The sequence below is a fragment of the Phoxinus phoxinus genome (assembly GCF_949152265.1).
Source record: "Phoxinus phoxinus genome assembly, chromosome: 3".
Taxonomy (NCBI): Eukaryota; Metazoa; Chordata; class Actinopteri; order Cypriniformes; family Leuciscidae; genus Phoxinus; species Phoxinus phoxinus.
In genome coordinates, this window is record NC_136878.1 from 31,768,148 (window position 1) to 31,790,986 (window position 22,839).

At 36.8% G+C, this 22,839-nt stretch overlaps 1 protein-coding gene across 1 annotated transcript; it reads left to right on the top strand.

Moving 5' to 3' along the window:
* The first annotated feature begins 48 nt into the window (after nucleotides 1–48).
* Nucleotides 49–22,710, top strand: cmya5 (cardiomyopathy associated 5). Its single transcript, XM_079607438.1, has 13 exons — nucleotides 49–554; nucleotides 4,940–8,591; nucleotides 9,171–9,266; nucleotides 14,293–14,526; nucleotides 14,730–14,752; nucleotides 15,045–15,166; nucleotides 15,245–15,379; nucleotides 17,538–17,684; nucleotides 17,951–18,098; nucleotides 18,999–19,132; nucleotides 19,484–19,598; nucleotides 19,813–19,989; nucleotides 21,108–22,710. Exons 1-13 carry the CDS (start codon nucleotides 433–435, stop codon nucleotides 21,358–21,360), a joined length of 5,358 nt encoding a protein of 1,785 aa, XP_079463564.1. The 5' UTR covers nucleotides 49–432; the 3' UTR covers nucleotides 21,361–22,710.
* The last annotated feature ends 129 nt before the right edge of the window (nucleotides 22,711–22,839 follow it).

Genomic DNA, 22,839 nt, shown 5'->3' on the forward strand with positions numbered 1-22,839 from the left:
CTGCTTGGGGGGGTTAGAGAGTAAAATTAGCACAGCCAAAAGAAAACTGACACTACGGTGGCCTGAGTCTTCCACTCCTGTCCCTCATGGACATGGCGGTGTTCTCTGCGTGTCATATTACAGGGGACACCGCCACTGTACTTTCATGCAAGCTTTACTGTTCTGGACATGGTCAGCGATGTGCTACTGTTTAAAAGTTGACAAAGGAATTGAAATATATTGGGCAATATCCTTAACCCGGGCTTCAAAGAACGGGGACAACGGTGACTTTTCCAAGTGCGCAGCCTTGAGCACAGGAATATTTGTAATCTATTTACAGCAGCCGCTGAGTAAGGCGAACTGCACACAACGAGACATGATCCCAACACGAAGCTGTACTAGCCAAGACCGTTTATTATTTTAAAATAACACCAACATATTTCGATTATCAAAATGGATCGTGCTGTGAAAGGGGAATGTGAGGGGACAGAGCCAGAGATGGGGGAATTGCAGGACGTGGGGCCCGGAATAATCGATATCGACGACGAAGATGAGATTGAGGAACTTCATAAAAGGTAGTTTGCCACGGGCACTTTATAGTTATAACATTTGGGATTAATGATTTTTTCTCGTAGGTCTTTTGAAAGTTCTTTCCCTCAGTCACCACCTAATTTGGGTGATTACTAGCTACACCCAAGAACAAAATGTTACATGCATTTCTTTTTTATATATAATATATTTTCAAAAATCATTTAAGTAGCCACAAAAAAAGTATGCAAACCTAATAAAATAAATATATATATATATATATATATATATATATATATATATATATATATATATATATATATATATATATATATATATGTGTGTTCAGCTGGGGGTTTAAATCCACTTCCAAGTCTGTAATAAGCAGATATTCTAGCTCCATATGCTTCTAATTGTTTTTAACTTCAAACATCATCAACTGATGCTTTTAAGGGATAGTTCACCCAAACATTTAAATCTGTCATAATGTACTCGCCCTCAAGTTGTTCTAAACATGTATGAATTTCTATCTTCTGTTGAACACAAAATAATATATTTTGAAGAATATGGGTAACCAAGCTAGCAGTTGATGGGGCCCCATTGACTTCCATAGTATGGGGGGGAAGAAAAGACAAGTAGTCAAAAGCAGAAGAAAGAAATTCATACAGGTTTAGAACAACTTGAGGGTGAGTAAATGATGACAGAATTTTCATATTTGGGTGAATTATCCCTTTAACTTCCAAACATCATTAGTTAAGCACTAAACATGCAGAAAAATGGAGCGCATCTGCAAGAAAACAAAACTAGAGGTATTTAGCTTTTCATGTAAAGAGAGCATGATTGCATACAGAGAGGCCTTAAAAGCTGCTCTGCTTATTCAAAGAACAAACCTTATTTGTTACTGACACCTACCTTTTCTGTCAAAGATACTAGAAAAGGCAGTATCTTCACAACTATGTTCCTTTTTAGCAAGAAATGATATCTGCGAGGATTTTCAATCAGGATTTAGACCGTACCATAGTACCGAGACAGCTCTCATTAGTCACAAATGATTTGCTCTTATCATCCGATCGTGGTTGTATCTCTCTATTAGTGTTACTGGATGTTAGTGCTGCATTTGATACCATCAACCACAACTTTCTTTTGAATAGACTCAAAAATTATGTTGGCATTAGTGAAAATTAGTTAAACATTAATTGCACTAGCATGGTTTAAATCATACTTATCTGACCGTTATCAGTTTGTAGCAGTAAATGATGTCTTATCGATCAAAAGTTCAGTTTGATGTACCACAAGGCTCAGTAATAGGACCGTTGCTGTTCACTCTGTACATGCTACCCTTAGGAGATATCATTAGGAAGCATGGTATTAGTTTTCACTGTTATGCTGATGATACTCAGCTCTATATTTCTTCACGCCCTGACGAAACTTACCAATTCACAAAATTAACGCAATGCATAGCTGATATAAAAAAGTATTTCCTAATACTTAATTCCGAAAAAAACAGAGATTCTAATTATTGGACAAAAAACGTCCTCTTGTAATAACCTAGAATACTGTCTAACACTTGATGGCTGCTCTGTCAAGTCCTCGTTGTCGGTTAGGATCCTGGGTGCATAGACGTTGGAACAATACACTTCCACTTGCATGTATTTGACAATCGGAATATCAGACATTTCATGCCATAGCTAACACATTTTTGAATATTCTGTATAAAAAAGGAAAAATGACATAAAAGCAGTTTAAGCAGATCATCATTCATTCAGCGCTGTTACTGCTGCGGTGTGTCACATGACAAGCAATGACGTGTCACCATGGAAACCATAAAGTGACACATTCTAAATAACGGTCGCCTTGAAAAACTCACTCTGGGGGGTCAGCCAGACTATTTAAAATTTACGTGTGATATATGTTGTATGCGCAGCCGCAGCGGAGACATAATTTAAGGGCGCGAGTCCCCCCCTCAAGAATCCCGCCCCCCTCTCACAATACAGTTCCCGCGTCCCTGCCTGGGTGTGTTCTTTGATACCAATCTTTGACACCAAGTAACGTGTCTAGTATCTGTAAAACCGCATTTTTTCATCAAGGCGAGATTATTGTAATGCTATTATGGGTGGTTGCTCTCCACGCTTAATAAACAAACTACAGCTGGTCCAAAATGCAGCAGCTAGAGTTCTTTCCATAACCAGGAAGTATGATTGGCTCCCTATTAAATATTGTATACATTTTTAAATGATTACTTACAAAGCACTAAATGGTTTAGCTCCCCAGTACTTGAGCGAGCTCTTAACACATTATAGTCCTTCACATCTATTGCGATCCCAAAATTCCGGCCAGTTAATAATACCTATAGAATATCAAAATCGACTGCTGGCGGTAGATCCTTTTCCTATTAGCATCAAAACTTTGGAACAATCTTCCTAACATTGTCCGGGAAGCAGACACACTCTGACAGTTCAAATCTAGACTAAAAACACATCTCTTTAGCCTAGCATACACATAATACATTATAAGCTTCTATAATTCAATGTTAGGTTGCATAGTTTAAATCAGCCGGAACCGGGAACACTTCCCATAAATCCTTCGCCATAAGAAGGATGGCGTCTACGCTAATGTTAGTCTCTCTGTTTATCCCGAGGTTTACTGCAGTCCGCCGGATCCAGGCCGTATCCGGTTCTGAATAAGGACCTGCACCTGGACAACAATGCAGTCCTGAAGTGTCAACTAGTCTCTCCCCTGCGAAGGCCTCCCTCCCTTCCCTCTACAGATAAAACGTTGTCGGGATAATTACGGTTCACGTGGCTATGCGGAAGTGATAAAAAATTATGTATTGTAAATTTTTTAAGGCTTGTACCTATTTCATGGTTTGCGTTCTCGAGCCACCAGGCACTGATTTGTGAAAATGAGCGGCCAGATTAGGGGTTTTCTGTTAGAACGGTGTCGTGGGAGGGATGGGACGATTACCGGTTTCACGATAAACCACGATAAAATGTACTGACGGTTAGTATTATCGTCTAAAATTTAATTATCATTAAAACCGTGTTTGATTATCGCGATTTTAATAACTCACTGTAAATCCTGTCCAGCCAGCATCAGTTTTGACGCGGGCGCTGCGCGCAATGTTTTTTTTTATTCGAGAAGGAATGGCGGATGGCAGCGACCATGCTCGGGAGATTTTTCAGCCTTTTAAGAGGACCAAGTCTGAGGTGTGGTCATATTTAGGCTTTTACAAAAGTCCTGAGGGAAACCTAATCGAGGATGGTCACCCTGTCTGCAGAACAAAAAGTCGCAGCAACAGAAACACTTCAAATCTGCCGAGTCGTCTTGTGTGACCATCACCCACTGTTGTATAGCGAACCGCAAGCCAAGTTAACTTTGACCTCAATAGCAAAACTACGTCTGTGAAATAATTTGGCACAAAATGTTTTGAATTTAAATATTTTATCTCACTCATAATAAACGTGAAGCTTTCGCGAAGAAAAGGTTGCAGCAAGTGGCTTTGAGCCAAAGACCATCGAACACATTCAAACAAGACTATTAATATTTATTAAGAGTGACATATAAGGAATAAAAATGTATAGATTCATTGTACACTTATAACCACGTTTTTTTTTTTTAACCACATAATTACGGGGACATATTGAATTGAGATTAATGTTTTAAATCTTACCTGTTTATAAATCGATTTTGTACAGCGTACAGAACAATTGTCCAGACAAGATGATCACAACAATATTATCAATTTCTGCAAACAATAAATCAACTCTGATTTAATTTTCAATACAATCAAAAATGGAGATGCAAGACGGCAAGTTGTATTTGAATGAAACGAGAGTTGTGATGCATGGATGTGCGCTGTGTTATAATGCGTTGCTATGACGACGTCATTATAAGGAAGGAAATGCCACAGAATAGAATGTTGCTTTAAAAAGTGCATAGAGCTGCTTGTTTTATTTGTTGTTTGTTGATTTTCAAATATAAAACTTGTTGAAATGTTGTCAGTGTGAGCATCAGTTCTTTTTTGAACACTTTCATCTCGTTTTAACAAAACCGTGATAATATTGATAATCACGATAATTTCGGTCACTATAATCGTGATATGAAATTTTCATACCGTCCCATCCCTACGTGTTAGCGACCCCTAAGTTAATAACTAATGTTCGTTGCGACGGAAGTGAATCAATCAAAACTAATTTTAGCTGGACAACAACTTTATTCTAGAGCTGCTGTAAAGCCAAAACAATCACTGTTACTTTAATTTCCTGTTATCACTGTAAAGTTGCTTTGAAACAATCTATATTGTTAAAAGCGCTATATAAATGAAGGTGACTTGACTTGACTTGACAAAGTTACAATATCTGCCATAGACTGCAGTATTCTATACTACATTGCTTTGTTGAATCATGCCTGTTTCTAAACTCTTTTTGATTAGTTTAAAGGAAGTTATGCAGGATCCATCAGTGAAGCCTAAACTCCAGTGTCTGATGGTTGACCCATCCTTCTCTATGGTGACAGTACAGAGCGAGGACAGTGGGATAGTATGGGAGACGGCTTCCAGTAGATGCTCAACTCCATGGGCTTCAGAAGGAAGCTCTCCATCTGAACAATACAGCATGGAAGGTTCTGGAACACAGGGGAATATTGTGATCATAATGGATGAAGACAGAATAAAGAGGAAAAAAACAAGCAGCAGAGGCAAGCTGGGTGACAGGTTTAAAAAGCCAAGCTCCAGACTGCCAAAAAGTCGGGTAGGTGAGGAAAGACCTGCAATGATTGAGGTGTCAGTGCCGAATATCAGGTCTGAAAGCAATGAGGATGGTATGTCTGCTGGAAGCAAGGATCAAGATCTTTTTAGTTTGATATCAGATGGTTTTGAAATACTCAATATTGTTGTACCGTCAAAGCTTGCTACTGTAGATGAGGAAGATAGCACTGAACTGGTGGAGAATTTAGCCTACTTGGATGACACCCCAAAGATAAAATCCAAACATAAGCATGGACCTGTAGCTACAAACAATTGTCCTGTGAAGATAGACATTGAGGAAATAAAGCAAAATGAAAGCTTGAAGGGTTCGTCTCAGATCTTTGCTGACAAACAGCCCAGAAAGGATGAAACTCATATGGACTACCTTGAAAAATTCACACTGTTAGATGAGCAGGCACCTAGTGATGGCACTACACTAATGGAAAAACTTGAACCAGAAGTGACCGTCCAGCCGGTGGAACCTCAAGAGAACCTCAAGGAACCAAAAGTAGATGAAGCTGTTGATGATGATTCCTTTGTATTCATCAGTGATGTTGAAATTGCTGGTGAGCATCTTGACGAAGTGTTTTATGGAAATAAGTTGAATGCAGAGCCTCCCCAAGAGTGTGAGGGCAGAGTTGGAAGTACAGCAAAAGAGAGCTCTAAATCTCTTAAAGAGAGTGGATCAGTCTTATTTGGGAGTCAGGAATGTATTCTCACACCTGTATACCTCCCTACCGGACCACCAAAGATCATAGATCTTGTCCTTCTTGAGGAACCACGAGCAATGTCCTTCCATTACTCAGACCTTTATGAAGACACAGTAGGAGACCGGAAGAAAGAAGATGACTTCTCAGATTCAGAGAGTGTTGTTTCAGAACGGTCTTTCAAAAGGAGATACTCTGATTCTGATGATGCAGATGGATATCTGGAGAAATTCATATTAAAGGATGAAACACCAGTGGTTGCTAATGTACCTGAGGCCAAAGAGAAGGAAGATGGGGGGAAATTATCATGGTCACAAAGTAAATTTGAACTCACTGGATGTTTAGATGGACCACAAGAAGAAAATGATGAAGCAACTGTCGATCAACTATGTGTGCAAGATAAAATTGAAGGTGAAGCACAGTGTGAGTCCACAGGGTGTTATTCAGAGGGACACTGTGCTCCAGAAATCCAACCAGAGGTGGAAATTATCATTACAGGAATGGTCACATCAGACGACCTGGTTGCGAAGCATAGTAGGGAAAATGAAAAGCAATGTGATGTCACTGTCATTATCAAGGACAGTATCACAACTAAAGGTGACCTCAATGACACACAACCTCAAATGGATCAAGTCCTTGAGCCAGAATGCAAAACCACCAGTGAAGTAGATCGCAGTGGACAGGAACAAATAAGTCTGACTGCTCATATTCAAGTGCCTGGGGGGTTAGGCCATGAAGATGTTATTAAAACTGAAGATGAATTTAAAATTATGTCTGTAACAAAGAGCTCTGAGAAAATTCAGTCTGATGTACCACATGCTGTTGAAAACATTGGTGATTCTGAGGGCAGTGTGGATAGACGTCATGAAGTAGCTGATGCCATTGCTGACATTCAGGAAACAAGTACTATTACTAAAAATGGTGAAGGAGAGAATAATAAAACCAAGACACAAGGCAAAATTTTAGAGCAAAATCTTACCTCAGGGCTCGATAAAGGCATTACTGACATATTAAAAAGAGAAGAACCAGAAATAATTGCTCAGAGGGTTGTCATTCTCAAAGAACCTCTGTTAGATAAAACAGAACCTCCAAAAACTGAAGAACCTTCAAAAGTAGAGAAAGAAGTTAAGCCTTTAGAAGAGACTGAAACAATTACAACAGATGCTACTGAAGTTAAACTTTCTGCTAAGTCTTTAGAAAATGATTCTCAAGTCCATGGAAATGTAGAAATACTTGCTGTGGTTGAGAATAAAGTGAGTGAAGGATTAATTCCCAAGAAGGAAAAACAAGAGCAAGTATTTGACAAAATTGGTGCAGTGCAAGAGGTTGAGATTCATATTGGTACAACAGATGTGTTAACAGAAATTGAAATAAAGCCAGAGTCTAAATTTACTTCTGTTCAGAGCTCATTAGAGCAGTCACATCCAAGTGAAACAGATACAGCAAACATTGAGCTTCAGACTAAACCTGAGATTACAAGCGAGGAGAAAATGTATCCAGAATTACAGAATGAATTAATTGCAACAAACAAGAAAGACGAAGAGGGCACAGGTACGGATGGGCCAACACATGAGGCACCATTGGTTGAGCAAAGGCTAGAAAAGCAAAAAGAACATGTTGACACACCAAAGATTGAAGAACCTGTGGTTACAGAAAAACATGAAAAAGTTGAGGAAATCAAGGTGGATGTTACAGAGGAAGCAAATGAGAAGGTTGACACCACAAATGAGCCTGTTCAGGACGAGATACCTTCTGAGAAAAGAGTGACACCAGAGATGAATCAAATGCTTAATTCAAGGCAAGAATATAGCATATTGTTAGCTAATGGAATGGAGGCATTTGCTCGAGAAAGCACGGAAGAGCTAAAAGTATCAGACAATGTAGAGGACTTATCAAAAGTAAGACTGTCAGCTGTTGTACCAACAAAGGAGGAACAGGTAGCAGAATATAGTGAAATAAATGACGTGACAATATTAACCAGAGAGATCCCAGTAAAAGAATCAGCCATTAGTTGGACAGATATTGAGAATAGGATGTTACCTATAACATCAACAAAAACATTAGAGGAAGGAAAGAAAACACAGATTGATGCACAGATTGAAGATATAACAGACCTACCAGAGCCCATTTCGCCTCCTCCAGTTGATGAAGATGACCCCTCAGCAATGAGAGTCTCACCTTTAGAGCCAGAGGATAGTGACAAAATGTATGAAAATATACATAGAGGAGGAAGCCTAAGTAAGGATAAAGGTGTCTTCTCACAATTGCGAAGTTTTACACCTCAAGAGGACCTGTCGACCTTGAGCTGCGACCCAGATGTGCAGCAGGAAATTGCAGAGGAACTTGGTTATGAGATAGTCACCGAACAAGAGGCAAGGCAGTCTGAACAAGCTCTAGCTGAGGATGGGCACTGTGAACAGGTTCGACTGTCAGATCAAACTCTGGAAAAGGGCTTTGAATTTGTTGAGGATTTGGAAAGTGCACAAATGGCGGAATATGAACATCAAGAGGAACTTGAAATTCAACCAATGGATGCGTTCTGCCTTGTTTGCCGTTGTCCAGTACTGCTGAGTGAGGCTGAGCATCAAGACCACGAGATGGCCTCTTTGGGGGAGGCTTATGACAGTGTTAAGGTAAGTTAAGCTCCCTGTGCTTTGAAAGAGTGCTAAGACATGATTTCCTGACATCAGCTTGACATGTGATCTTTCACTGCTGGCCTTTTTGGAGAGCTTGTCACTGATTACTCATGTGTTTACAGAAGGACTCATCCAGTGTCTAATATAACCAAATTATAAAAACACATAATCAGTTGTAAAACCATTTAATTTAAAACAATATTTGTTGACTTCACAAGAATATTTGAGTATAAATCAGGTTGAGACAATGAGAAATTGTTTACTTTATTGGCCTTTGACAGCATTCATAGCAGATGAATCAGAACCGACTGACTCATAGCAAGAGCTGAAAGTAGACAGCTGTTTCCATGATTCATCTGTAGTTTATTCCAGGACTGCACCAATGTGATTTGATATTTGCAAGTAGGAAAAATCCAAAGGAGAAAATAAAATAATATGCAAGTATGAAAGAAACAGGAGTTTGTGCTCAACCGTTCAATATACATGTTAGTTATTTTGTGTAATTTGCAATGTGTTCTGCACCTCAAAATGTTTCATGTTGTCTGTCTAATGTAACTTTCCATGTGATTTTTTCAGAATCAGCTGAGTGAACTGATATCAGTTTTACAAGGAAGATCAGAGAATATTGAAGACTTTGTATCTGAGCTTGAACTGGCATACAACACAGTGGAGGTATTTGCATTATTATGCATTCATTTACACATATGGAACTGTACCGAATGTTGTTTTAGCTCGGTAGACTATAAACACAATCCCATAGACTTAAATTTTGGTCAATGACAAGACATGCATATTTTTGTGTCCAAGTGCATTATTTCCTTATAAATAATGTGATAAATTCATGACACTAGTGCAAAGTGCCCTTGCAAAATCTGTTTTTGTGTGTGTTTTTAGTAATTGTTGGTTTGGTGTGTTTGAGTGCTCATTGTTACAATTACACAGCAAAGGTTCAGTGACATTTTTATTTGTGCACGGTAGAAATTAAATACTGATACTGACATAATGACATACAATAAATATGGAAAATTGAACTACACAATTCAGGGAGCAGGCTACACAGGGAACTCAGAGAAAACGCTACGCTTGAGCAAACAGTTTGTAAATTGGCTACTACAAATGATGGCCGTGAAAGAGACTGTGAATGCTATCGCTACTATTACACAGTAGTGATAACGTTAAGCGCACCAGAATTAAATATATTATTCAGAAGTAACGTTAAACAGCATAGCTGACTTACAGATTCAGTTAACATCCACAAATAAGCGCGACGATTCAGGGAGCAGGCTACACTGTGAACTCCGGAAAAAAACGCTACACTTGAGCAAACCGTTTGTGAAAAGGCTACTACAAATGATGGCCGTGAATAAAATATAATATTCAGAAGTCAAGTCAAGTCATCTTCATTTATATAGCGCTTTTAACAATGTAGATGGTTTCAAAGAAGCTTTACAGTGATAAACGGATAATTTAAGGTAACAGATTGTTTTGGCTTTATAGCGGTATAAAAGATATCTTCCAGCTAAAGTTAGTTTTGATTGATTCACTTCCGTCGCAACGATCATTAGTTATTAAATTAGAGGCCGCTAAGACGACACCGTTCTCTCTACACAGACTTTAAACGCGAACCTGTGAGAAACCATTAAGAATTAATTATATAGTTATGCGCATTTGAATATATGTGCAGAGGTTTGTAATTCCCTTCAAACCAAGCCTTAACAAACTACTTGTCTGGCCTTAAACATATTTATACAGAATTTTATCACTTCGGGATTATGCGAAACCGAAATTATCCAGACAACGCTTTAGGCTGCGGGAAAACCTCGGGATAAACAAAGACACTAAAATTAGCATAGATGCCATTCTTCTTATGATGTAACGAGTACATCAGGATTTATGGGAAGTGTTCCCAGTTCCGGCTGACCTAATCTATGCAGCCTAACATTGAATTATAGAAGTCTATAATGTATTATCTGAATGCTAGGTCAAAGAGATGTGTCTTTAATCTAGCTTTGAACTGACAGAGTGTGTCTGCTTCCCGGACAATGGTAGGAAGACTGAAGTAAACAGTGTAACTGACTTAATGTTTAGCTGACAGAGTGTTTATGTCAGAAAGTTTATTTTTAAAACACAACTTCAATGTGTGCTTCTTTTACCGATATATTTAACAATATCTTTTGCATTTCTAATCCAAACAACGTCAAACTTGGCACTGCACTTACTCGTGCCCATAGCAAGACACCTGTCAAGTTTGAAATCCATCGGACTAACGTTTCGAGAGATAATATGCGAATAAAAGACATACAGACAGACAGACGTTTCTGTAATTTATAGATAGATATATCACTTTATTCTAAGTGACCTAAAACCCATTTAGTTTGGATTCATTTTTAGTATATTATAAAATATTATTATTTATGTTTTGGTATCTTAAACCCCCAAATGTCATGTGCACAAATGAACAGACTAAGAAAACTATTTATCGTGTTTTAATAATAAGAAATTCAAAATAAAATACTATGGCATAATTAGGGCTCGAGCACTGATGGTGGGAGGACCCTCTTGGAATTGCTCTGTTTATTTAATGTTTGAAACCTTTCACAAGCTGTTGAGATAATTTAACAACTTTTGTCTGGCAATTTGTTAATTCTCAAATGTCACAACTGCAAACATGGCTCTTTTATTATTAATCGACAAGATAATAACAGTAAACATGATAGTGCATCATCTAGAGGAGCCCAACTGATCCTTGTGGCAGAGTGAAAAGGTTTGTAGATCTCTCTCAAATACTGATAAAAATAGCTACTTTCAAGTATGGGTAGGTTGGTACACTTTCCATGTCAGTTGGTACAACCAATGTTAAACTAGAAAAATGCTTTTTATCATACATTTTATTGTATTAGAAATGTATAAACTGTTTATGAACTTGCTATAGGTAAAATCTAGTACAGGGATCCAAGTAGAAGAACCTGTCAGGTGGCACAACTGCAATGAATGCTCCTATATGAAATAAAATACATTATTTAAGCTAAATAAATAATACATTTAAGCTAAGTTTGTCTATTATTCTTTTTTTGTTCTAAAATGTTAGTTTTAAGTTAAAGATGTTTTACACTTTCAAGTATTTTCATTATAATATTTTTTCAAATAATTTTAGATGCTACTATTGTAAAGAAAAATTGGTCACACTTTATATTAGGTGTCCTTAACTACTATGTACTCACATCAAAAAATCATTAGGTATGATGTACTTGTTCATGTTGTTTTGTAAAACACTTACAATTCTCAACTGACTTAAGCTGATGATTCTTTTTGTATCCATATAAAACATAACTTTGTTGTTATTCAGTCACAATCGATTACAGTGTATCTAACCAATATATTGCTCTGTGGCCTATTCCAGTTCCCATCCCGAATGTGATGACGTGATTTATTCTGATTTTGATCAATTTACTTTTACTTAGTTTTAGATGACTAAAACACTTGTATTTATTTTTTTATATGTAATTGAAATGTAAAAATTGTAGTATTGATGTTGTCAGGTAACATAACTTATATTCATCAGGTGGTACAACCATGTCAATTCTTGATTTAAACCAACTAATAATAGGTCAAAGTGAACAAATGGCTGAAAAGTATTTAATGCATTTACCGGTATACTTATATGATTATTTTTCTGTCTTTAAAAGTAAAATTGGATGCTAAAGATACTAAATACCTGGGGCCTCATTTATAAAACTTTGCGTAGGATTTGCGTCAGAAGTGGCGTACGGATGAAACATAGGACGTGCGTACGCACAGAAATATTCGGATTTATAAAACCGTGCGCACGCACATCATACGCAGTTTTCCCTTAATAAATCACAATCAATTCTAAATGTAGCGCAGCTTTTGCGGCTTCATGTCACGCCCATAGGTGCCCATAAATAGTCCGTGAAACGCCAACAAGTTAATATTCATCGATTGAGAAATCATGGCAAACACAGAGAGGAAATAAAAAAAAACATAACTTCACTCAATCTGAAGTGGAAGTTATCGTTGGCGAGGTGGAAAAGAGGAGAAAAATGTTGTTTGGAGGGCACAGTGTGGGCATTACTAATGCCAAAAAGGCACTTGAGTGGCAAAAGGTTGCAGACGCCGTTAATGCTGTAGCCTCACAACCTCGGACCGTGGCCGAAATAAAAAAGAAATGGTCGGACAAGATCAGCCATTGTGCGTCATTACGCATTGCGATGGGCATTTTATTTCCATCCATTTAATTGCATCTGACAAGCTACCGATGTCGGTTATTATAATCTACGTGGAGATGGGAAATAGTTCAGTGCAAATGTCATTTCTTGCAGCTTTCTGAATGGTTGAGACATACGTCATACGTTTAAAATAAAACAAACTAAAGGCATAGCCTATGCATGAATACCATGATTCCGTAGCTGATGAAGACATTTTTACTATGAAAACAACTTTCCCCAGTGGACAATTAATACATCTATCTATCTATTTATCTATATATCTATCTATCTACCTCCCTATCTATCTATATGTCTGTCTATCTAATTGCATCTACAGTATATCTGCTCTGCCAGACGGACATTGACGAGAATATCAGTTTTGTACATTATTTCGTTCTGTTTACCATATTATTTATGAGGATGATTTGCATAACATGCCAATATTATTGCAGAACATATTTCACTTTTCTTTTTGCAAATATGTGTTAATTTGCATTTCTGTTGTAATTTTCGTTTGATTTTGTTTGTTTTACACTGCAGATCGATCAAACGGGTGTTCGTGTAGGCTGTTAATTGTAAGACTTGTTTTGTGAAGTCTTCATGTTATTTATGAGAGGCAGTATTGCCATTTCTTTTACACAACGGTCTACAGTTTCAAACACTTTCACGTGTTTCTGGGTTTATGAGCTTTTCTGCCGACGGTGTCGCCATTTCTCATTTCACCCGTTTTTGTGCGTACGCCTGGGTCAGAGCTTGCGTGAAGGACCGCACATTTTCCCGTGAAGTTTGCTTTTTATAAATACCAATTATTGCGTAGAGAGCGGCGTACGCCTTCTTTTGTGCGTATGCAACGTTTATAAATGAGGCCCCTGGCCACTAGAAGTAAATAATTATCAATTAATTTAATAAAAACAACCACAAAAATAGTAATAAGTTAGGCACTGTAGACTACTCTAAGGGTTACTTAAGATTTCATAGGAATATATATATATATATATATATATATATATATATATATATATATATATATACAGTATATATATATATATTTATATATATATTATTATTTTATTTTTTTAAATATTTGGTTGTACCACCTGATCAAAAAAAAAAAAAGAATTTTACCACATTTAAATGTTATTTAAATGAAACGCATTGTTCCTGACTCAAAAATATGCATTACATAAATTCTGCATGAATAAGCATTACATCAAAATACCTTAAAAAAAAAAAAAAAGAGACCAAAAGATCATACACATCAGGTCAAAAGGGTTGTGATTGTACTAGAAAATGAGTAGCAATGTCCTCCTGGTAACCACCCACAAAATCCTGAAGGTGAATTTTGCACTCCCAAAAATCTGAAGTGAGAGTTTTGTAGTGCTTACGTTAGTGCACTGTCAGCTTGGGGATGCTATTCAAGTGAGAAAGGTTACTGAGAACTAATGTGTAGCTTTATTGTGCTGTTCCCACAGGAGAACTTTAATGATTGTGAGAAGATCATAAAGGAGCACAATGAGCAAGAGGTGAAGCTGGTGATGGATCAGTATAATGAGATGTCTCAGGCCATGGAGGAGGAGAAAAAGGCCAAACTGGAGCAGTTGTACGACCAGATTGTGTCGTTCCAGGAGAATATCGACAAGGCCAAGGAGACTTTGGAGATGACGGCTAAGGAGGAGGAAGAGACGGACCCACTCAAGTTTCTTTCTGTGAGGTTTTCTTCATTTGTGTGTTAGTTACTCGCTTAAAGTAGGTCACGCATTAAAATTAGTATTAATGTATTGATTTTGTCCAAGGCCATAGTTGCTTTGGAAGCATTTTTAAAGTGCTTAGCTAAGATTTGTTAAGAGAGATGAACTATCTAGAATGGATATTTTAGTCTAATCAAGCTATTTTTTCCACCCCTTTTCAGTCATCAAAAGATATCAATATGAGGTAACTGAATGGCTTGAATTTATGTTGCATCCATTGGCTTTCCTAACATTGAATGCTAATTACAATACTTCAAAAATGATCCGAATAGAAGCTCGATGAAGCTTGTTTTTGTTGCCTTGTTGAGTTTGGTGTGTTCAAAACAATGTTTAAATCAAGTGTTTGTAGCCTTTAAATTAATAGAAATCAAATAATTTCCCGCATGGGGTTTTTACACATGATGAAAATATTGTGAAAAGCTGGATTTTCTTGCAGTCTCCCTCCAAGTGACCCTTCCATTTATTTTTTGAATTAGGTTGAATACAGCTTTGGAATCCACCATGTCACTTGAACTTGGTCCACGAGGGCTGCTGGTTTTTGAGGACTATGCAAAGGGCAAATCAGGCAATGAGAGGAAAAACAGACAAGCCATTCCAGGTGCGCCTCAGCTAAGATTTCCATTGCAGATAAACACCCCTCACGGTTTGCTGACTTGAATTATCACTCGTTTTGTAGTGCCTCAACAACCACATCTCCAGCCTCAAGAGGCCAATTCTGCAACCAGCACTTCCGTCACTGTGTATTGGAGAGTCAATGAGGATGACATTATTGACTGCTTCCAAGTCTACTGCATGGAAGAGCCACAAGGAGGTAAGACTAGAGGGGAGAGCAGGGTTTTAACATCCATACTGAAAACAGATAATGCACTAGTTCAAAAGTTTGGGGTTGGTAAGATTTTTTAAAAGAAGTCTCTAATGTTTTTTTCCTGTGATGGCAAAGTACATTTTCAGCCATTTTCAGGATTCTGTGATATATATACATATAAACAGTATTATCTTAAATAAATTAGTAACATAAATGTTTTTACTGTCGCTTATAATCAATTTAATGCATTCATGCTAAATGAAAGTCTGAAATGGAAGAAAGAAAATCTTACTGACCAAACTTTTGATTTGAATGTTATATAGTCAGTGCTGGGTAGTAACTGATTATATGTCATCTGGATTACATAATCAGATTCCTAAAATTAAATTAAAGTGTTTTATATTTTTATTTAAAGGGATACTTCACCGATTAGCATTAAGCTTTGTATCAGTAGAAAACCTGTAGTATTTGCGAATTACCATGCTTCCCTGCCTCATGTCCCCTTGAGACGAGAGATTTATGTATTTTTTTGTCTAGAAAAAAATCTCCCTATGACGCAAAAATCGTCATTTTGCGTCATCGGAGTATTTCCTGGCCAGAGGCAAAAAAACTACTGCCAGTAGAAGAAGCTAGTGCCGTATGTTTTCAACCCGCCCATAGTGGGTGGGATCTCACTCACAGAATGTCAGTGCAAACAGTGTCAGCCATCTTTTTTTTTAAGCTAAGCTAACAGGCTCTTGCTCTGTGGAGAAAGCTGAGTAGTAGTGGTGACCATACATCCTCTTTTGACATGTCCGGCCGGGATTGCCTGGGTTCTTCCTCCTGACCGGCAAGCAGGTCCCCCCCCCCCCCCCCCCCCCACCCCTCGAGATCGCCCCAAATGTCCTGGACTCGGCTCCTGCTTCCACAGTCACCATTCACTAAACCTACATTATTACATTATTTGACACTGTGTATAACTATTATGTATAAATACACACACATTCATGTATATATTTAAGACATATTTGCATTTATATACTGTATATACATTTCTATAATTTATATTACCGGTGTATATATAAATATGTTATATATAAATATAACCAAATTTTCTTAAATATATACATGATTGTGTGTGTTTTTATATATAATTAATTATGCACAGTACACACACATATATTATGTAAACACAAACTTTTATTTTCGATGCGATTAATTGCGATTAATCTTTTGACAGCCCTAATTTTAACCAATTCTTTCGACACTGGTCTCTGTAACCGGTAGGCGTGGCCTCGTAGGGCAGCGAAGCAAGTGCATTCTGGGAGTTGTTGTCTTTCAACCCACATGAGCCAAAAATACATTTACTGGCTTTTCTCAGTCTAGAAGGCACCAACTTCTAAAATAATTTCACATTTCTACTGCATACATGACCCAATATAAATACACATTCATCTTTCCAGCGGTGAAGTATCCCTTTAACATTTTCAAGATTGAATTCATTATTAGCTTTTCAATTATTTATGAAAACCTGACGTACGTTTAATGCACCTTACATTGTTGCTAACAAAGATTGGAGTACATTTTTCTTTTGCTCTTTGCATTATTATATCAATATGCTACAAGATTATTATATTCAAATCAATGTGATAAATGAGTTAGCTCAAAAGTGGTCAGAGAGTAATCAGATTATATTATCTAAAATGTGTAATGTAATAGATTATGTTACTAACTACAGTTTTCATCATGTAATTTGTATTCAGTAATGGAATACAGTTTGTAAGTAATCTACCCAGCACTGTATACATTATAGAATGGAATATATTCTTATATGTTGTTACTATGTTACTATTATCAGTATAAAACATCCTTGCAATTGTGGGTCAAATGCTCAAACTGTTAAAATAATTTACTCACCATCATGCCGCCAAAACTATATTACTTACTTTCTTCTGTGGAACATAAAAGAAGATCATTTGAAAATGTTGTTTTGGACTGCACTGACTTTCATTTTATGGATAAAATCAGTTGAAACATTGTTCAAAATATAGTTTTAAGCATAAATGACCCCTTTAACATTTTTTTTTTCAATCTGACAGTACTACAAACACTTCTTAGTATGTAAAAGTATGTCAAAGGGATGCTCAGATGAGTTAAAGTGTGTTAAATGTAATTGAATCTGCAGCTATCTCAGAGGAGTACAGGGTGACTGTGAAGGAGAGCTACTGTAATCTAGAAGAGCTGGAACCGGATAAGTGTTATAAAGTGTGGGTGATGGCGGTGAACTACACAGGCTGCAGCATGCCGAGTGAGAGACTGCCCTTCAGAACCGGTTAGTTACTCTCTGTGCAAATCCCCTTTGACTCGCATGATGTTTGTGAGAGCAAGAGATCATGCTGTGTGTCATAATATATCAATACATAATGAGATGACCATGTAGAGCCTCTTTACAAGATCACTGACATGGAATGCGAATTCCACAGTGTATGTGTTTTCAATCCAGATTAAATAGGGAGTGTTCACATTTATCAAAATAAACTTGGGATTATCTGTTAGTCAGTGTCTGAAAAGTAACTCAGCTCACCGTGTTCTCTCTAGCCCCCTCTGTCCCGGTGATCCAGACAGAACAGTGCACAGTGCTGTGGGACACGGCCACGCTGCGTTGGAGCTCGGTTCAGCCCAGCGCTGTAGACTACTTCACACTGGAGTATTGCCGCCAGTATGCATGCGAGAGAGAGGGACTCAGGTACAGTTAACCAGCCCGCTGTACAACCAGAAACAGCACTAGGGGTCAAGAGAAAACCGTCCTTTTTTCATGTTTTGTTAAATAGTGTTATGGTAACTTTTTTTTATTTTTAAGTTACCATGAAATCAAAAATCCTCTTTTTTTGGTATATATTATATTATATTGTATTATATTATATTATATTATATTATATTATATTATATTATATTATATTATATTATATTATATTATATTATATTATTAGTTTCAACACACTAATCCAATTCAACCAGACCTCGCTGCCCTTTTTATTTTTGCATATGCCTTTGAGGGGAATTATTTAAATGAGGGATATTGTGAAGTGTACGTTTCTGTAAGAAAACTATAGATTACAGTTAAGGTGTTTTAGGGAGTTCATAAACAATGCTTACTGATAGAGAATAGAGAATAACTCCCTTTGGAGTGGACTTTGTAACTTTGCAGACTGTTTTTTATGCTCAAACAGCAATAAACCGAGTAAATAAAGTTGAAAATGTAAAAAAGCATAATAGGACCTCTTTAATCAAATTCCCCCCTGGCAATACAACCATCCAATCAATTCCCGCCCTACTTTTTTTTACTTGTTCAAGCAGCCGTTTCTTTGGTCCGAAAAATTGGTCAAAATTTCCCGCTTATTCTGACTTAATTGGTGAAATGTATATTTTACAAATTTTTACAGCAAACATATTTTTTATGGTATTAAACATACTCATTGATTGCCATCAGTAGCATTTAATATTAATATTTCATGTAGCATATTTCACCAAGAGCTTGTACACTGAAATCCATTGAACACAGTTTCCCATGATTCCTCAAGGGTAGACACCAGAGCATTACAGAGGGTAAAGCTGCACTTATTGAAAACTGTCTCTCCATACACAGATCCATATCAGGGATAAAAGGCTACGAGCAGAGGGTCCTCCTTCAGCCCAATGAAAATTACCTCTTCTACATCAAATCTGTGAATGCCGGAGGAGCCAGTGAGCAGAGCGAGGCGGCCCTTATCTCAACCAGAGGTCAGATTCATCATCAGTCTGACAAATGTGCCTGTTGTTCGGCGAGTTTTCATGGGCGAAATCCAGTCATTGCAATAGGAATCCATGCAAATCTTGTGTTAGGGTGAAAGATTTCCCGATTTTTAAAGTTGGGCAGATGGATTCGACAGAAAGCTGCTTGGTTTGAAAGTGACTTCTGTGCGAGCCGTGCTTCATCCATCACTACACTAATTGACAATGGACTTTTTCTTGCCCATGAAATTTCACTAATCTGACAAAGACCTGACAGCATCACAATTCAATTGTGACAAAATTGTTGCATTTTATTTGTGGTGTGTTTTTGGTGACTAGTGAATGTTGTTATTTGTTAAGGTACAAGGTTCCGCTTCCTCAGTGAAACGGCCAACTCAGTGCTGGAGGTTTCAGAGGACAGGAACTCGGTAGAATACCCACAAGACACCTACAGTAAAATGTCCTCAATCATAGAGTAAGTACCTCAGTGCAATAGTTATCACCATTACAAATCTATCACTGTACATACATAGTTTTATGCAGAAAAAAAACAACCATTTATTGTCAAATTGCACAACATATACTGTTCATGTTTTGGTTTCAGATTTGTGATCCACCACATACTGTTTCACAAATGTCTTAAGTTGCAGCAAATGCATGCTCTCTCTTTTTTTTGTACTTGTTCCTAGATGTCCAGCTGTTATGGGTGAGCTTTTGCCTTCTCTTGGATATTACTACTGGGAGACAGAGGTGTCAAGGTGCAAAGCCTACCGCATCGGTGTCGCATATCAAACTGTATCACTAAGCAGCACACTGGGGGAGAACAGGGCCTCCTGGTGTCTGCACTGTGTACCTACATCTATAAGGTATACCATTCATGTCATGTAGTTGCATGTATTTGTCCATGTGTTTCATTATTCCAAAAAGGATTAGATACAAAGGTCATTGAATATTTTTTTGAACACTAACATTTAAAAGTCTTTCCAGTAGAAAAAAAGATCTGCTCTTTTCAGTTTAAATAAACAAGCTGGTCGGACTTTTGGAGCTGCATTCCAAACTGTGGAAACACTGTAATTAAGGCTTTTTGGCAATCAGGGAGGTACATTAACTTGAGTCTTCAAAAAGATTAAAAAAAATCTCTCATTAAATCTGTTCTCTCGTTAAAAAAGTTCTCTCAGTCTTCCATTAAATACGTATTTAAAAAAAAAAAAAGTATTGTGTAGGCCTACTTCTAAAAAACACTACTATGAAGGTACTGTATATTGTGTATGATGTTAGAGTTTGCACATCTGCACAAAATGTGAGCACAATAGATGCTTTTCAATGAAACCAAGTCTTTTAAATCAGTCTTTTTTTTTTGATTGATTGATTGATTGATTGTAAAGTGTTGAACTTTAAAGGTAAAAAATAAGTCATTTTCCCCAAAGGTTTACACTTAGAAAAGTGACATGTACATCTGAGATAAAGACTGCAGCCATTTCTGTGGCTTAGAAAAAAAAAGCTATTTTATTCTACATAACTGGTGAGATCACATGACCAGTTCAATATCAGTAGTGTCCCTATCAGACACTTTTGGTTCTGGAATAAATGGATGACAGACAAAAAAAAAGAAAAAAAATCATAAAAGGGTATTGAGGGAATCAATGTTCACATTGCATATACACTACCATTCAAAAGAGATTTTTTTATGTTTTTGAAAGAAGTCTCTCAAAGCTACATTTATTTGATCAAAAAATACAGTAAAACCTATAATGTTGTGTTACTGTCATTTATTTATGTGATAGCAAACATTTATTTATGTGATTTTCAGCATCATTACTCCAGTCTTCACCGTCATATGATTCTTCAGAAATCATTATAATACTGTATGCTGATTTGATCCATGATGCAATTATTATTTTTATTTTTTTCAGGATTCTTTGATGAATATAAAGTTCATTATTTGATATATTGAATGTGTTGTATTACCCCGTCTTCTCTCCAGCTGCAGATTTGAGCTACTTCATGACCGTGTGGAGTCGGACATCTTTGTTGTGGACATGCCTGCGCGGATCGGCACTCTGTTGGACTACAGCCAGGGTCGGCTCTTCTTCTTCAATGCTCAGAACGGGCAGCTCTTGGGCACTTTTCAGCACACCTTCACAGAGCCCTGCCACCCTGTGTTTGTCCTAGAGCAGCCGGGGAATCTAGAGCTGAAAATGACCATGGAGGTGCCGGAGTTTGTTAAGCACTGCTAGTTTACATGACTCAAGTCTCAGTGCTCTGGGTTTGGTTGTGCGACAGTATATGAATCAAGTGAATCTTTATAGGAATAGGAAATTAAACCATATTGTTCTGTCACGTGAAAAGTTGCTCAGTTTATTGATATGGTGTGATTGAAGAGATTATGAGAAATGTTACGTTTTGTGAAAGGAAGGACTGTTTTTGAAGCTGTGCTTTTAAATCCCTCCAGAAACTAGTTTTGTGGAGCTGTTGCGTTGTTTTTGTATATAGGCCTATTAAACTGAAAGTGCATGCGACCAGTTTTGTTGCTTGTCATATATGATGCACCCCTGGATCACATGATGTGCAGACATTTATATTCAGTGTCAGTGTATTTATTTTTGAAGCCACAGGCTTTCAGGTTGTTTGAATACATTTTTGGCTAATTTTGGCAAAGCTAATAATAGACTTTCATAGCTGAATTCTCCCTAATATATTTCTGTGGCTTAGATTATTTTCATTATTTGGTAGGAAAAGGTTATTTCTCTTAAGTTTCTATTAAAAATTGTTGCTGGATCTCACTTAATCAAAAACTAACCAAAGGTAAAAGTGCAGTAAAGTGAATAGACTGATTTTAGATCAATGGATCACAATGGATCATTTGAGTATGGTGTATTTTTAATTTATTTATTGTCATTTTTCATTCTGAAAGCTCCACTATCATGTCAAAATCAACACTTGCATAATAGAAAATAATTTTAACCGTATTTGTTATCTTTAATGGCTGCATACTGTAGGGATTGCTCTTTGTTTGGTATCCATTTTGTAAATTATTCTTTCAAATTTTTAAATTTCAGTGCTCTGTTGTTGAAGAAGTTAGTTGTGGTATAAATTAGTTTACTTGTATATTTATTTGTATTTCTGAGAATGACTGGATTGATTTAAAAGTTTTACCGTTAGAAATGTTTTAATAAACAAAGAATTAAGCTCATAGATGAATTAAGATTATATATAAATTAAATATACTGTATATCGTTCAAACGTTTGGTGTCTGTAAGATTTTTGTCTATATGTTGTTGAACTTATTTGATCAAAATCCATAATGAAATACATTACAATTTAAAATTACAGTTTTCTATTTGAATATAGTAAAATGGAAAAGCAGTCATTTCTCCAGTGTCCCATGATCCTTCAGAAATCATTCTAATATGCTGATCTGCTGCTCAAGAAACATTTCTTATTAGTATCAGTGTTGAAAACAGTTGTTCTGGTAATTATTGGGAAAGTGTGATGTTTTTTTCCAGGATGTTTTTGATGAAAATAAAATTCTAAAGAACAGCATTTATTTGATTGTAAAGATGTATAAATAAAAGTATTAAAAAATCGTTCTGACCCGCATGTATATATATATATTTTTTTTGTCTGCGTTGAATTATTAACCCCTCTCATCTCCAGCTGTATGTCATTGATGAAATTTACATTTCTTTCATTTGGTAAAGACTGAGGGGAAAAGG